The sequence below is a fragment of the Amia ocellicauda genome, chromosome 22, assembly GCF_036373705.1.
Source record: "Amia ocellicauda isolate fAmiCal2 chromosome 22, fAmiCal2.hap1, whole genome shotgun sequence".
Classification (NCBI taxonomy): domain Eukaryota; kingdom Metazoa; phylum Chordata; class Actinopteri; order Amiiformes; family Amiidae; genus Amia; species Amia ocellicauda.
In genome coordinates this window covers 15,851,273-15,868,955 of record NC_089871.1, presented here as the reverse complement: position 1 = coordinate 15,868,955, position 17,683 = coordinate 15,851,273, and the positions used below count along the sequence as shown (strand labels likewise).

Sequence of the window (17,683 nt, the reverse complement as noted above, 5' to 3'; positions counted from 1 at the left end):
CTTGGCTGCGCTTGGTAATGAGAACACCGAGGTTAAAAGTGTGACCTGACCAACCTCAGGCTGGCACCAGGCCGGATGCCCCTGTCCCTCACACTGCCCTCTGTAGACCACTCTGTAGAATTGCAGCTGAAGCCTCTCTGTGAGGGTCACTTATTCACAGATTAATTACTTTGTTGCTTGTATTATAATTAGAAATGTTCCATCCAAGTCTTTGGCATCTAAAAGCAGGGCAGTTCTCCAAGGATCTGTAATAACAACCATGATCCATAAACTATAATCTGTCGATATTTAGACAGTTTAGATTATTTTATTCTTAAAATAGAAGTGAAACATGCACTATAATTGAGAATCATACACAACTCATTCTTGTCAAAACAATTTTGAACTGAAGAAAATGATCAAAACTGATAATCTCTTGCTTACATTAACTTGAAAGGGCTTGCAATTGAGAAACTCTGACTCTGACACATGCTCCTAACTGACTATAAAAGATTGTCCAGTCTGTATTACAAATCCTTAAAACACAGGTAGGTGATGCCTTACAGGGAGGTTCACTCTTAGAGAAACCTCTCACTGCATCTGTCTTTCTATGAGTCCCCCACCGCTCCCAAGTCAGAAGTCTTGACAACCAGAAGGAAAAAATAAAATAGAAAACAGCCCTGCTTAGTATCAAAGCACGTTGGGGCCGAATGCTGGTTGTGTCAGGAGGATGTCACTTCAGAGGTCTGGAAGCTATAGCAGACACTCGATCTGTGGTTCTGACAGGCTCAGACTCGGCGGTGCATGGTGAACTCTTAAAAGCATTTGTAGGCAAGATAAGCACGCCAGATTTACAGGCCACATCTGGTCCACAGAGGCTTGAGGTGACTGATCAGTCTTGGATATCAGCTTGCATTCTTCATTACCACCTTGCCACCTGGTCAATATTAACACAAGGTGATCTCAGCTTTTTTTAATGGACTTTGATGAAGACAAATCATTACATCAGTCTGCTCTTTCTCCTAGCAAAAAAAAAGGACCCGGCCAATCCAATACTAATTGAATAATCCACATATGGCGCTTCGATAGTATATACACCATATGGTAGCATTTGAATACCGCATTAGATGCAATTGATGTCATGTTGGATATAGAACTAATTATTTAATCAGTGAACCATGATTCCCTTTCATGCACCTTCACTGCGAATTGGAGATGCATGTGATACTGGCAAATGAGACCAAGGCACTTGTGGACATCATACTCGGAAACCAGACACGCAATCTTCAAACTTGCAATAACTTCCCGCAAATGTAATAAATCACTATTATGATCAAAATCTGCAGCTTATACAAGTTGCTAACTCTAAATGTCTTCAACAGCCAATTACATTTTCTTCCCACATATTCTTGTCCTGTAGGTTCTTGCCTGTTTATACTGATCAAGTGTTTTTGCAGTTAAACCCCATCATATTAATTCCAGGTTTATTCCAGCACTAGTCTTTGTAGTAAAACCTTGAAGAAATCTGGAATAAAAATGATTGGGATTTATTGCTCATTTGTATACACAGCACTTGATCAGTCTAAATAGGTAAGAATCTAAAGGACAAGAATATGTGGGAAGAAAATGTCATTGGCTGTTAAAGACATTTATAGCTTTTATAAACTGCAGATTTTTATTATATTAGTGATTTATTACATTTGTGGGAAGTTATTACAATTTTGAAAGCTGAAGATTTTCACCTTCCCGCAAACGTAACAAATCCCTGCAAAAAGTATTACGTTAGTGGGATTATTAAATTAACAGCTGCAGATTTGTATTACGTTTGTGGGATGTTGTTACATTTGCAAGTCTAAATCCCTTTACTCGTCTTTCCCCATATAAGGCAATACTTTAAAAGTTCACTGCTTTAAAATCCTGTCCCTTGAAAGCATCCTCTATGTATATTTAGAAGCTTGTTATTACAGCTGTAAGGGGAAAACACTGCCACCTACATGACATCTCCTGCTTGACTTTGTTTTGTTATTTTCCCCAAAAGTTTTGTTGTTTACATGTACAGCTACATATCTACATATCGCCTCACAATCACAGAACTCTTTCATATCTGGATGTGTGTTTGAATCACTGCTGAGAAAACTTTAAGCACTCAATCGCACAACAGAAAAGACAAAGGGACCAGCTAATGACCAAGACTGGTGTCTTCTTTGAGGTAAAACAAAAGGCCAAAACATTTTTCTGCTGAGGATTTTGTTTTGTTCCCCCACTGCCTCCAAAACTAAAATATCTGCACAAGTGAGCCAGACACTATGTTATTCACAAGAGACAGCAGGAACCTTACATCTCGTAGGTCAGATTCATTAGTGGTATTACTGTTGACACTGGCCTTAAACATCTAAATAATTTCTGATTCTATGGCAAAAAAAACGTACACATAGCTTTCTGAAAACTCATATTCATAGAGTACCACAACTGTGAAACTGACCTTGATTTTTTTATTGAGTCCTGTACTACTTCTGTAAGTGCCCAAGGTTTTCTGAGAGACACTATTCGAAATGTACCCGGATGGCCACAGACATCTTCTGATTCACTTTAACAATTACAATTAAAACCTAATGTCCAATAAACATTCTCATTGAATATGAATATGAGCCATTTTATTGCATCCAAAGCAGATTTGTAATGCTTTCACCATTCTGTCTTGACAGGCAGATTCACTGAAGGTTTGTCGATTGACTGAACTGACACTAGAGATGAAGTGGCTCCAATCACAATTTGCACAGATTGATCTAACCAGCTAATTACCCCCAAGTAAAAAAAAATTAAAAAAGCAATTAACGAGCAGCAATTGAACTTTCTAAACATGGCTGCTGTCGCTGTTTAGAGAGATAGGATAACTAACACACTTGGTTAGAAGAGTAATATAGTTCCAATCACTGTATGGATTAAAAACAACCTATTACAAGGATGCACTTAAGCAGACCTTAGATAAGACCTGCATACTGATGTAAAATATATAAAGAAATTTAACTTGTGGTAAAAAAAGAAAAGAAGTGTGGGAAGACAGGGAACAGTTTGACAAAAGAAATGTAGCATAAAAGCAACTTCATATAATACAGCACAAGCTATAAATCCCAAATGGAAAATCATAAAAGCTATTTCAGTCCAGGAGATTCTGCTTCTTTTTTCAACCAAATAGTTTTTCATCTTCTGCTTTCATTCAATTGCGTTTATAAGAAGTGTGCTTTCCTTCAACTGAGAAGGTTTTACATTTCTTTTCTTTTTAGAGGGGGACTTGGCTCCGCAAAACACAATACCTCAGAGCTTTGGTTTATATCAAACTGTTTAGAGACCAATAGAGAGAAGAGGAGTGTGTGTGTGAGGGGGGAAGGACTCCAAAATGCAACCCAGAAATACAACTTTTTTCCTGAATGTGCTTTTATAATAATATCAGACTTATTTTTAGAATACATAGACTAGATTTCACTGGAGGCATAAGCATGACAGTCAGTTTGTAACGAAAGTCAGGCCACTATTCCTGCTTCTTCCCAGCAGAGGCCTCTCCAAAAACACTTCCTCTATCCCACACCTATCACAGTCTGCACGGACCATTTAGTGACACACAATGTTCCAAGCTGATATTAGAGGCCGCTGTACAAATGCATTCAGCTGCCAAACATACCTTTGAGTATCTTCTGCCCCGAGTGTTTATCTTCCATGAGCACTAACTCACTTTCCTGAGCCACCCCAAGCCCCTAAAAGGGTTTCCACCACAACAATTTCCATCTCCACTGCACCAAGTCCCAAATCTTAATTTATCTTGTGCGACACTAAAACAAATAATTTATCTGAAGCTTAACTCTGTCTCAGTTTAATCAGGCTTATTCTAGGTACCTTGACAGCTTTAAGTGACTTTATCTGCTTCCAACTTCTTCGGCTCATATTTACAAGAATATCTGAATATAAATTACAAGAGGTGTTAACAGAATATGGAGACCTATATGGAGACCTATGCTTATGATTCGTACTACATACTAAGGACTACATAAAACAGTCCACATTGATACATAAAGTGCTGGAAGTCTCTATCATCCTGATAAGAACGATCTGTTAAGAAGGTAATTTACTGAGGTGGGAAATAAAGAAATGATAGCCTTTATCTAGACCAGATTACATTTATTTTACATTTTACAAAACAACCCTAGAAGATGCGTTGCTCTTTTAGTTGATCCACTAAAGATGTTCAAACAATGCAATGATTGTATTAAGGGTAAAGCTGAAAGTACATCACACAAAATGTCCAAAGTGATAAATAATACACAGACAGACAGTGCGGTAATGAAGCAGATTTATGGACTTGTAAATAACCTTGGAGTTCACTGGTTCCCTATTGAGCATATGTGATACAAACAGCAAGTGAACTTGCACCTGAAATAAAGCCACAGACAATCTGGTTTTATTGCTCTAGTAAAATAAATTGCAGATAGGAATCAACATTCCTGCCAAACAGAGCTAAGACTTAAATTTTATTTGCTACAGGTACAGTCATTTAGACCTCTACAACATTCCAGTGCATTGGCAAATCTCACCTCTTTCACTTCTTCTTTTTACCATTTCCTCTCTAAAATTGAGTTGACAGAGACTGGGTCTGTGAAGCTGACTTGTAAATAATAGAAAACAAGGAAGGATACCAGCTGAAAACAACTGATACCTGGAACCCTGTAATTGATACCAGTAATTTGTCCCTTGTTTGTGGAATTGAAGAGCTACAGCCGATTGTGACGTAACTGTATTTGCAGATCTCAGGGATATCAGTAGAGGCTGGCAATGCCCGTGACATTCCCTTCCAAACTATCAGACGTTTTTCAGTCTGCCTGGTTTGCGGTCTGTGCTGGCTCTATTGAAACGGTGAAAGAGAATGTCACCAGCCACGAGGTTGAAAAACAGGAGGCATCACAACCTCTCATCAACACCAACCCCTTTAATCACCCTGGTCAGGATGTTAATGATGTACTGTAAAGCACTCATTCAAGGTAGTCACTGGTTCCTTCTCCGCTCGTCCGACAAGACCCGGGCAGCCAGACCCAAATAGCTTAGACCACGAGAGGAACATTAAACGCTTTTTTCTAACTTCGTCTTAAAAGGGGAAAAGCACTTCAAGAGCAAAAAAATGTCATTGCGAACGTTTCTCTTTGGTCTCCTTCCCCCCCTCTTGATTGCTTGTATCCTGTATACATTATGTGCACTGACCTTTCTGTATTGGTTTCTGCTGCATGTTAACCCCCCACCCCTGCAACTTGCATACAATGATGGTCCAGCTGAATACAATTAAGAGTCACGTTTTCAAAGGTTTGAAGCACAATTAAGGCTACTCTATTACCGAGGCCATTTAAAATAAGAAAGTAATGACCACTCCTGAAGAAGACATTGATACAGCACTCTCTGTACTTGTAAGGATAACTGTGTGTGCATAGGGGAATCCTACACAAAAAAAGTGTACTGTGTGTGTGTGTTTTGATGTTGTCTTTTTTTGGTTAAGGTGTTAGGGGGTAACAACATAATACTCTACCATTTGAGACCTGAATTTAATAGTCATCAAAAGTTTTTTTTCCTTTTAGCTGAGTCTCAGCAGAATATAGTACGTGTTTGGCAGGCTGTCAAGGATAAAAAAAGAAACGTTTACAAACTCGGGAGCTATTTAAAAATCACCCTAATGTGACTGTTAAAACAGACTGGGAGATCTTAAAAGCTGTTTGCTCCAACTGAAAACATCTAGGACTGCCAATCTAGCAACACACAACATACTGTAGTTATGTACAAAAGAGATTGTCTTATTTTCCCTTGATGAATTGTAGTGGGAGTGTATTTGGAGTTGAAAAGAATAGAAACACTTTTAGTACTGGAACAAACTGCTCCTTTTCTCTTTTCTCTCCTCTTTTATGTTATATTATATTTAAATATAGTTTAGTGTGAATGGAGGATAAAAGTCTGCACACACAGTATTTATTTTATAGTCCTGGTTTTTTATCATGTATTCTATTTCAAGTCTACGACTCAGATATTAAGATATGTCATATCCTGACACCAGTGATAAACGCATTTATTTTTTCTACCCATTTGGCTGACTAAAAGGAAATAAAGACATAAAAAATATGTCTAACATGCATTCTAATCTTTTTACATTAATTATATAATCAAATTTAATTTAGTAGTGAAAGGGTTAAGCATTTGTCTTAACAGAAGGATCATTTGAGTCTCAAGAAGTTCAAATAATTAGAACACAGCAGACTTGGGGGGGGGAGAGAAAAACCTTAACTGCTCCCATCTCTATAAGCCATTTATCTGATCCTGCCATAAAAAGGAAGTTTTGAGAACTTCATCATGGGTGAACTGTAAACACAGATGGGGCCATTGTCTGTATGAGCAGAAATTAGGTTTCAAAATACTGAGTTCGGCCTGCAGCTCCTACCCAAGGGGCTGTTCAGTTTTCAAAAACAAGACATTACGTCAGCAATACGAACATACTGACTTGTTTTTGTTTTTGCGTGTCGGTATATATCAGGCAAACCTCCTTATTCTGGAACAGCTAATGTACCCTTCAAAAAATAAAAGTATACAGGTTTTCAATAGCTGGTGTTCAACAGGATCATGTCATATCATATCAGAGCTCATGCAGTTTCAGATCGAAATATCTGTTCTATCTTTGATCTCCAACTGACCACAGCTGGGTTGCACCAGCTATGCGCAAGTCCAACCATAACTTAGTTAAAGCGTGAGTCCTTCCTGATTTCAATTTTACAGATTACTAAATTGACAAGCGTTGCACCAGGCAAGATAATTGTAATGTTAGACTTATTTGTTACTTGAAATGTATGCATACTTTTGGGTAGGTAAGAGCTGTTTGAATGAGAATTATGTAAATAAATAGGCATACCACAATCGAAAAGACTAAAACTGCATTTAAAATGTAAAAAAATAAATAAATAATTGTTATATTCTGCAGGAAATGTATCTGTCTGCAGTTTAAAAACGATATCCCAGTTTTTAATTAGTGAAATCTGGCAACCATAATAATGAAGCCAACACAAAACAATCAATGCTGATAATCTTCTACAGATATTAGAGGTTTTTATTTATTTTTAGTAGTAGCATATTATCTTTCACTTTGCTCACTAATACAATAAATAGAATAGCTGCTTTATACAGCGCTCATCTAAAACACTGTCAAATGCATATTTAGATATTTAATGACCATGTTTATTTTCACTGTGGTTACACAGCAGTAGCCAAGAAGTTATAAGATAGTTTTCAAATTTTGAAGAGGTCAAAAAGTATGAAAATATAGTAAGAAGCAACTTTTTAAAGTTTTATTTGAAACAGAAATAGGCCTCAGCTATATTATGTTTTCAAATTATGCAGCCCGGCTTAGATGTATCCCTGAATGGTACCAATTTGTAACCTCATGATAATACTGCTTTATTTGTGCTGGCGGTAGTTTCACATTATTAAAACCATATTTCAGACTAGTGGATACATTTCACATACATAAAACCAACGTCCCAAAATGTTAAACCAACTGTTTAATAATATCATACGTTTCCACCATTACAAAAAATGTAAAATCTTCCATTATTGTATGCATAGAGATACCATAGACATTTAGTTGAGAATGATTGGAGATGACTGGGCCATCTATTTTGCCCCAGCAATAAAATTAAGGTATGCTAGAGGGGTTACTTATACTAGTGAGTCAAATATCTCTCTTGCAGGAGTTTGATGCAGGTTTATTTTCTGAATTTCCATTTTTGTTAGCCAGTAACAAATATCCCAGAGGATTTCTAAAAAAAAAAAAAAAAAGAGTTCAGAGATCTGTCAGTGAAAAATCTTGCAGTGAAAGGACTAGACTAGACTTCAAAAGCATGTAAGTGAATCTTAAATTCAGGGACGACTTTTATATTTGATCAGTAGTTAATTAACACAAAACAAAACAAAAATTAAAAAAATACTTTAGCCATTACAAGGTTGAAAGCATTGAATTAATTTAATTGGCAATACAACTAACTCAGATTGAAGCACATGTCTGTAGATGAACCAGGATGAAGTATCACTTACTTAGTAAAATACCTTTAAAAAGCAAAACACAGAAACTATTTTTCAATATAATTTGATTTAAATGTTTAATATATCTGCCACCCTAAACCTCTTATATCAGAGTCAGTCTGGAGATTTGTAGTGAACTGTTGCCCTGATATAGGGACATTCACCTTCTGCTGTTGTCTGTGTGCTCTACCCTACTTTATTGCCAGAGAACAACTTTTTTGTAAATATTAACCAGATGCTTATACTCTCCTACACACAGCAACAGGGGATGATTTAACAAAGTAGTATGGCTCTGTTGGCTAGTGAAGAAAGGGAAAAACAGGCTATGATTATACAAGTGAAGGAGGAGTGGACAGGAATGCATGCCCTGATGTCTTAACAGAAAACACGGAGATGGGCAATAAACTCAAAAACCTTACCGCGTGAAGAACAGCACATGATCTGTGATTCTGAAATTCGTCTTTGTTCAAAACTAGGTCTGAACAATCAACAACCCCTGAATGTTATTTTTGTTGGGTTTTTTTTTTTTTTGGGGGGGGGGGTTGTTTTCTCTTAGGGAAAATGCTGACTGTACCAATTTTACAAACAAACAAACCAAGGAGTCTACCTGGATGAAGAGCAAGTTTCCTTATAGAATATCTGCATTCCCTATACTTCTGAACGACTCATCGCTGTAATGAAGCTCTCCCCTCCAGCATCCAAATGTATACTTTTCAAAAGACTCTGCAACCTGTTAATTGAGGGGATGCTGTGGGAGCTTCTCTCTCCTACATGGGGACTTTACATTCATTATCCATTACTCAATTTAAACAACTAATGCAACCTGCTTGCCTTTTTACATTGTCAAATTTACAAAGTCTTTAGCCACTGCCTTTACGGTTCACATAAAAAACGCACATTGAAAACAAATGCTGATGCATTAGCCATTGTACTTGTTTCTGATGTCTCTGGTTCTTTGCTATCAATTCACTTTTCTATGGAATGTTGCACCTCTAGAAGAAAATAAGACTGGCATGATGCTCAGATGCCAGCTGTGGACTTTTTGCAATGTGGCATACCCTGACTCCTACTATCTGTAAGGCTCCTTTCTCCTGGACCCTGCCTCTCCCTGCCAGTAACTGATTTGAATGCGGAAATTAAAAGAGCACTGGAACCATCATGCGTTTGGGGTTTTTGGCACTTTTTCCAATGTTACAGAACAGACTAATAGTTGGAGCTTAACGGATGAAAGACAGCATTTTTCAATCCAAACATTTCAAGACAATGCCCGTAGGAGACATAAGAGGTTAGTGCACTAATAAAGGATACACTGGACACAGAATGTACACGATTGGCAAAGAAGCTTAACTTTCACCAGGTAGGAAAATGCATTGGCTCACCAACCTGAAATCCCTCTTTCTACCTCAACTTGGCTGATCATCTGAAGGGTAAACCTCCTACAGTGAAGGCAAATGGTTTGGCCAGATTCCTTACAACATCTGATTACATTGGTGGATGTGAAAGCAAACAGTATAACTACAAGTTGGCAGGATAGGGAATTCTGATCAGGCTGATAGGGATGTAAAACTTGATCAGCTTAATAAATTGCTTTATGTGGAAGGAATTCCTCATTAAGAGTGTTGAAAAAATAATCTGACGTAGACCCATGAATGGAGTTTCACAAATATGCTCGGCTCATCATGCAGCAGCTGGGCGGTCACTCTACCTGGGTGTGTGGGCCAGGGTGAAGCGCCGACGCTGCAGGCAGATACTCCGATTCATCATCATCTTGCGGAAGAGCAGAGGGGAGTTCCGCGGAGAATTCCGTGGAGAATTCCGAGGAGACATTTTCGGGGAGACTGCCGGGGAACCCCCTCCCGAGGATCTGGATCTGGATACCACCAGCTTAACTGGGAGGCTCTCAGCGTGGGATTCATCTGGTGTCCCCAAAACCTCACAGCTGGTTTCACTCATGGCTGATCTGCCTTCCTGTTCCTCAATAACGGCAGTGTTTTCTCAGTCTTGGACAAGCTCTGTGAACGCGGACGTGCGATCTGTCAGCTTTTTTTTTCTCATCAGGGGTGGGGAGGTCCTTCAGGTCACTCTTCCTGGGACATCTTTAAGTAAATCCAGTGTGCTTGTCTTCGCTGCCTATCCCTCCACATTGGAAAAAGCCACATCGGAAAGAGCGTACCTAGCTCCGTAGAATCACTACCACTCCTCCTGGCAGCTGGAGTCTTTAAAATAAAACAGGTCTTCCCACTTTAGCACTCTGTTTACATAATTACCAATGCTCCCCACCCCAACGCTAAATATGGCCAGTGAATTTACAGCGAGCAGTGGCACACTGTAACCGACTCCCCCTGCACAAAAATAAAAAATCCTCTGAGCAGCCGGCACTTTGGCAGAGTCCCTTTATAATCACTTCCTTTCTCTCTCCTGGGTGGGTAAACATTAACCGGCCCTCTCCCCGCCCTCGTAAACTTCACTCCTCAACTCTGACATCCTGAACTTCTTGAAGGAGTCGCGTATACTCTCCAAACTTTCAAAGTTTGCCAGCAGACTCAAGTGTCACCTGAAAATAACTCTAGATAGAAAACGCCAGAAGAGATGAAGTTCAACGGCAGATTGTTCTGATCCACCAGTTTCAGGTTGACTCTGATACTCACTCTGCAGGCTTTACTCGGCTGGTTTGTTTATCTGGAAAACGTGATCCTGTGATCCCAGCTGGAGCCCGTCCTGCCCCAGTAGGGATGCTGTGAATATTCCCCCTCTCTCCAGGAAGGGCACTGGAATGTGTGTTGTAAGTTAACCACCACTTACACACGGTTTACTCTCTAGATTTCTTTTTCACAATCAATTCCCACTTATGCTGTGCTTGTGGCGTAGCGGTCATTACATTGATATATGTGGGAAACAAAGACTTTCCTAAGGAATGTAAATTTGAAACCAAAATCACCCACTGGAGTTCACAGTGAGAGAAGACATTGAGGGTCATAAACATCTAGATAATATATAGATAAAAAGAAAATAGTTTCCTTTAGACCAATTAGATTTGTTCAGTCAAACATTTTCTGTTTTATTTACGGCAATCAATGCTTATTTTATATGATCCTCAAGTCAATGTTCTTGTATTGCCAGTGACACTGTAAGAAACACAATGCTAGGACCTCCGTCCCTGTAAGGTTATGGACCTAACTGAAAGGAAGGGTTTCAAAAGACCATTAAACTATCATGAGAAAGTCAATACTTTCACAATCTTGGAATGTGATAAGCAAAAGGATTTTGGTTTTATGTAACAGGTCAAAGTCACAGAGGAATTATTTGCTTTACCGTGTATTGTAACATCATGCCAGGGATTACTCTATAAGCTTCAATAAAGGCATACATTTATTGCTCCTGACATTTAGTCTACAACAGGAGTGGCCATTTGCAGTGCTTGAGGGGTTTTCTTCCCATGAACGCTCCCTAATCCTAGTTCACCTTGATAAATGTACTGTAGATTGGATTTTATTTTTAATTATTTTAACATGGTTTTACAGTGGTTTTTCTTGTCTTCACTGTGCTTTATGACACACGACTACGATAATAAACCATGGTTTACTCGTGAACATGCCATAGAAACATGGATCATCTTATTTCATGGTATTGCATGGACCAGTGTAGTTAACACAATGTAGACATGTTGAACCCATTGGAAGACACTGTGTGCTATGGTAAAACCACAGATTTTTTTTTTATATATATAAAATTGCAAAACTCATATTGCTACATTCACCATACATGAGGCTTGAGTACATGATTGAATTAAATATGTACATGTTAGCAGGAATTTAACTCAGTCATAGTTCGGTTCCTAGTGGTTCCTGAGGAGACATTTTGTCACATTTAGGTGCATCGCAGACATCATTTGAACTGCATGTGATTTTGATATAACTGGTAACAGTTAACAACATTCAAAGCACAGAGCTCCACAGTGCCATACTGCAATTACCTCTCATTTAACTTGACATCCATTTTGGAGACAAGGCATGCAATCAGCTATGCCTCTCCACAAAAGAACAAGAAGTCTCCCTGTCGTGTTATCAGCTGAAACTGGCATTATTAAGCAGACCACTTTGGGCTGTATAAGCCATTGTGCCTGATCAATCCAGCAGATGGGGCTCTAACAGAATACAACTAAACAGGAGCACAGTGCTAGTTAACTGAAGGATACAAGATGTGTAAGCTGACCTAGTATGCCACTGACAAAACCGATAACTTCCTGTCATTGTATTCCATTGCAATAAGAAAATACAGGACGGTGACCTACAGGTGATATCTGAGCACGTGTACATGTGTTAGCAAATAACACGATCATGGGGCACCTCTTACATCTGCTGTAAATGCATCTCTTTCCCATGTGGATCAACAGAACCATTCAGCCCTTTAGTATATATTTTCTATTATTATTATTATTATTATTATTATTATTATTATTATTATTATTAAGGAGGGAAGGAAATGTCAACCATTGTTGCCTCAGGGCCAAAGGTCATAAGGTCACAAGGACATCCTCTGACGCGTCCAGTATTTACAGTAAGACCATGTTTCCATAGCTGCAGAAATAACAGGCGATTCATTTATATTTATGAATCACTCACAATTCACCTTAGGAAGCAGAAGTTTGCAAAATAATCAAATCATATTTCAACCATTTGGGGACCCTCAAAAGCTAGTAAAGGTGTCATAATATCATATTGATTGGATTATATGAACCCAACAACTTTGTCTTGTTTGCCTAGACTGACATTCTAAGATAATTTATTTCAATCACTGATAATATTACAAATTCCTTTCAGGGAAACAACAAAAATAACTGGGAACTGTTCTTTCCCATATGAAATATAGACCACATACATTTTAACCTGATATAGTGATCAAAATAAATAAATAATTGAATCTCTTATCTTGATACAGTAATATAAGTATGTTTTAGGCTTGGGATAGATATGGATCACTGTTTCAAGCCACTTTTGACTTTTTAGTGCATTGGGCCTCCTCCCACAATCCAATCCTAAGGGCGCTGGACAATAAAATAGTACCAGAAACACAGGCCCTTCATTGCAGACTCACTTATACTTTTTAAGTTTGTAGAACAATGCTATAGTCTGCTCTTGGTTGCACCACTAAATTATATACAGTACAGACATAATTATATAGGGTGATTTATAGCAATTAGTAATAACACGTCATGTAATTACATGCAAAATGCTAACCCTCTATTTTCCAAAAACCTTTACTTGTGTTTTCTAGTGAGAAACCTCATGACTAATTAGGAGACTATGGAATGGCTGCCTATGATACAACATGCTTTCCATTTGAACGGGGTTGTTTATTGTCGGGAACCTGAAGGACAAACATTGATAGATTGAAAGAGGCAAACTGGATTTCTGGCCCCCGGATAAATTAGTAGTTTACCAAGAAAGGAAGGAAAGTTGGTTTTGGACGAGCGTTTTGTTTCATCCAGGAAACGTCTTGCTGTACGGATGGGGGAGAGGGTAATAAATCAAGGACACTTCCTACAAATGACAGACAAACATCCCAGAGCTTCCTTAAAATGATGCAAAAGACCAAACAAAAAACAGGAAAAAAAAGAGAAAACACATACAAAATAGTTTCTGTACTTCAGCATTCTTCCTTTCCTTATTAGTCATGAATAGCAATTACACTGTAAGAAGCTGCCCTTAAAATCAATTGTATTCCCTGCTTCACATAGTATTTGGTATTTATCTTTAGGTTTATTGTCTAGACAACTGAACACTAGTCTTTTGTTCTCGCCCTCTGGTTTTAGACGAAGGTAAATCGACTTTTTATTTGTTCCTTTCTTTTCTGACACTCAGACGAATGAAGCCAGAACATCGTTCTCTTTATAACATTTTATTTTGAACTAACATGTTGTATGATACCTTTCACCCAGGATATGTGTCCTCAATAAGTACTAACAAACAACGTTGCTAGTGGCCTTGTGATTGATTGAAGCTATACAATGAGCTGCAAACAAATAAATAAAGAAATGCAGGCCTAAAGCAGGGTTTGACATTAAGAGCATAAATAATGAATTTGAGAAGCCTCTTTAATAAACCATTCCTGTATTCTGAATGTATACATTATAGTTGAGCTTGATGGAACTCGTTTGCATATTTTTGCATACTTATAACAACATATAAAAACGTTCTTTCATCGCTGCCATGTAAACTGCTGCAGTGCTGCAATTTTAACTATCTGACTCCTAAGATGGTGAAACACTTTTTGATCCTTTTGGTATTTTCAGACTTTCATAGACACCCACCACTGCAACACTTATTAGCAGAATAAGAGCTATAGTTATTAATATATACAGATACAGTATTGAATCCATATTTACATACACACCTCACCTTCAAAATTCATCAGACGTTCTCCCAACATGTGGCTCTCTGAGAAAATCAGGCTTCCCATGAGTGAACAAGTCTTTGCTCACTTTAATTTTAATCATCTGCTTCAGGTAAAACCATTTCAGGCAGCAATTTAGATTTCCCTCCTGCGCCAGAAGGCTGATTACTGAACACATACTGTGTAATTCATATTCACTGACTTCATCTCAGAGCTGAATTCCACCATTGGAGAAACTTAATGTGAAAAGAGAAAAAAAAAATAGTGCAGAGAAACTTTCAGGAACTCAACATCAACCAAAAAAAAAAAAAATGCCGTAAGGCCAAGAAAGAACTGCCCCCCCTGGCAGTTGATATCTAGACACAGTCCCTTGCAACTGAGGTTGGCCTACAGATCTATGACTGCACTCAAAGACATTACATTTTCGCTCCTCACAAGTGTGGACAGTGGTGAACCACAAATGTATTTGCAGGCTGGAGCGGAATTATCGAACCAGCCTAAAGCCACAGTTCTGGGTTCCAATTAAAGCGCTGTACTTTGCATCACTGACCAAGCAGAGCCCTGCATAGCTCTCCCATCAGCCCTAAAACCCATAAACCCAGGCCTACAGAAGCCTCTGTGCTTCAAATCAAATGCCAAGATTCCACCAGACTCGAACTGAATAGAAAAGGGGTCTGATATTCCTCACCCTCTTCTGCAGACTACACATACAGGCGTCTCTAGACTTTATATAAACCGAGAGACGTGATACGACGGCTTGGTTACAGATGTTTATCGGTTGTCACCACATTCCCCAGGGAGGAATTCCGGCCTCAGATGTGGGGCTTTGCTACATCTCTATTTGTTGCGTTACACTGTAATTTGGAATGGATTTAATTGCTCTGTGAATTCCAGGTGGCTATTTGAACAACGTAAGCCATTTATCTGTACAAGATCATATGTAACCCAGTTATAACAGCATCAGCAGTTTCTTAAAAGGGCCTTTATCCTGCATTGCTGTATTACAGTGTGCATAAGAAATAATACAAACCCTTGAGTTCACAGCAATCATCAACTCATTCAACCTTACATTCCACTTTCCTTTTTCTTTTCTTTTTACTAGATTGGACTCAATTCATATCCATAAAGTCACAGATCAATTAAGGATGTTAAGGAAAACTGATAAATGCATCAAAATAAGTGAGTAAATACATTGAAGCAACAACAATTTTAACAGACTGACATTCTGTTTATCCTCTTCTTTCTTTCTTTCTTTTCCTAACCCCCTCACCACACACACACACATACACACAGCTATAGTGTAGGACATCAAGTATGCAAAGAGATCAAGCTTGCCAAGGCGCCTACACCCTCCCACTCTAGCTAGCACCCTCGCCTTTCACTCGGCAGGGTCATTATTGCCTTGTGAAACCAACACAGGGTTGTCAGCTTGGGCTCAAGTAATCATAATAATAAAATACACACAGACACACACAAATTTTGACTGGATTTCCTGTGGTATTCCATCTCTGTGCAGCAACAGTGTACAATGGGCCAACAGTCAACAAAAAATATTTCAATCAAGCAGCTATTTTGCTTTGCTTTAGTGATTGCAGCAAAACAATTAAAATTTAAAAAGAAAAGTATCCTGTCCTGTTGTTGACTAGATTCTTCACTGAAGCGGAGAGGACCTCCAAAAGCTCTTAAGCACAATACATTAAAAGGTGACCAAAGACTGGCATCGATGGCAAGTTTTGCATACGGCAACCTATTCTACCGCTCCTTCTTTTCTAACGAGGCAAACCCAACTATTTGAAACCCAAATTGCCTTTCATTTGGAAAGAAATGAACGCCCAAGCTGCGCACACTGACTGATCTAGAAAACAGCAGTAATAAGGGAAACAAAGTACTGTCCTGAGAGGCATAAATAGATCTCGGCCAAATAGAATAAGGCCAAACCAGGTGAAAGAGAATAGAGACAAGATTCCTCCACTATGCCTCTTAGAGAATAATGCTGTTTGTACCAAGTTTAAAATTGTATTATCGAACTCTAAAAGGAGTACATGCTTGATATCACTTTAAAAGGATGTTTTGCTTAATTAAATTAGGAGTAAAAAAAATCTATCCAAAAATTGGGACAGATAAAATAAGCATTCAGACTTTATATCTTTTCATGTTGACCAGTACATGTCATAATTTAAGCTGCTGCTGGATCTCCAAAAGAAGAAAGTTGGTTTTGTTGTTTAGTTTACAGCCTGTATGCAGTTAGGTGAAGAAGAAATAAATGTTGGCATTACAACAGCACGGTCAAAGACTGACAGAAGCCCTCAAATCCTCTCAAAGACGCCAGAGATCTGGGGAAAGATGCACTATGATTCCAAGGCTGTCATCAATGACAAACCGACACAGATGCCAGTGCAGTATCTGTGCAGCATCCCCTCAATCACGAGCATCCTTACAATGGATGGCATCAAACTGAGGCAGTATGTCAAGTGGTTCCCTTTATTCATTTGGAATGTGCGATATTGTCATGTTTTGTTTCACCACCCCCCCGACAGATTTGTGTGAAGCCACAGTGAATGAAATACATCCCCTTTCATGCCCATGCCAAGTGAAGCAGGTATCTAATGGGTAGGTTTACATTTCAGTAAGTTCTTATACTGGCTCCCACTTTCATACCATTTGCCATGTCTTCAAATTCCCTACTTGCTTATACAAGGTTCAACACAGCAGCTTCTAGCATAGTCCCAACCATCAGCATACTGTGATCAGCAATTAAATTGATTACTATAGTTTATTACAATGGAAGCAGCCTGGATAAAATCCAACTTACTTTCAGGCTAATTATAGCCTCCTTGGTGACTGTGGGAGGCCACTGTTCTGCCCACAAAAAGGAAGACCAGAATAGCCTAGTTTTGTTTTCCAACAGTAAAGCCAACATTTCCTAACCTGACTGTCAAAAGAGCAAGAAGTGCTTTAATTTATTGTTGGTAACGTTGCAGTAAATACTCATATTGTCAAAGATCACTTAAATCATTGTTCTTGTACCTGGGAGAAGACATCTTGGAAATAAAGTGAGCAAGATTTCTGCCTTTTACTGCTGTTTATTCTGGATGTCAACAATTAACTGACAAACTACAGATGTGTTAATTCAACAAAGCTGTTTATTTTAGGATACAAGTGAAGGAAACCTCTCACAATTGCATCTGCAGTCATTTAACTGCAATTTGCCCTG

At 38.5% G+C, this 17,683-nt stretch overlaps 1 protein-coding gene across 2 annotated transcripts in view; it reads right to left on the bottom strand.

Annotated features, from left to right (window-relative positions):
* The window catches only part of LOC136718587 (3',5'-cyclic-AMP phosphodiesterase 4C), a 134,116-nt gene that overhangs the window by 60,392 nt on the left and 56,041 nt on the right, over window positions 1–17,683 (bottom strand). The window contains exon 1 of one of the 2 annotated variants that reach the window (XM_066696364.1): window positions 9,782–10,481. The exons of the other annotated variant lie outside the window; for it this stretch is intronic. Coding sequence (XP_066552461.1) covers window positions 9,782–10,029 — 248 coding nt within the window. The 5' untranslated portion in view covers window positions 10,030–10,481. Of the gene's footprint in view, window positions 1–9,781; window positions 10,482–17,683 lie in introns of those variants that run through there. 2 annotated transcript variants of the gene reach the window in all.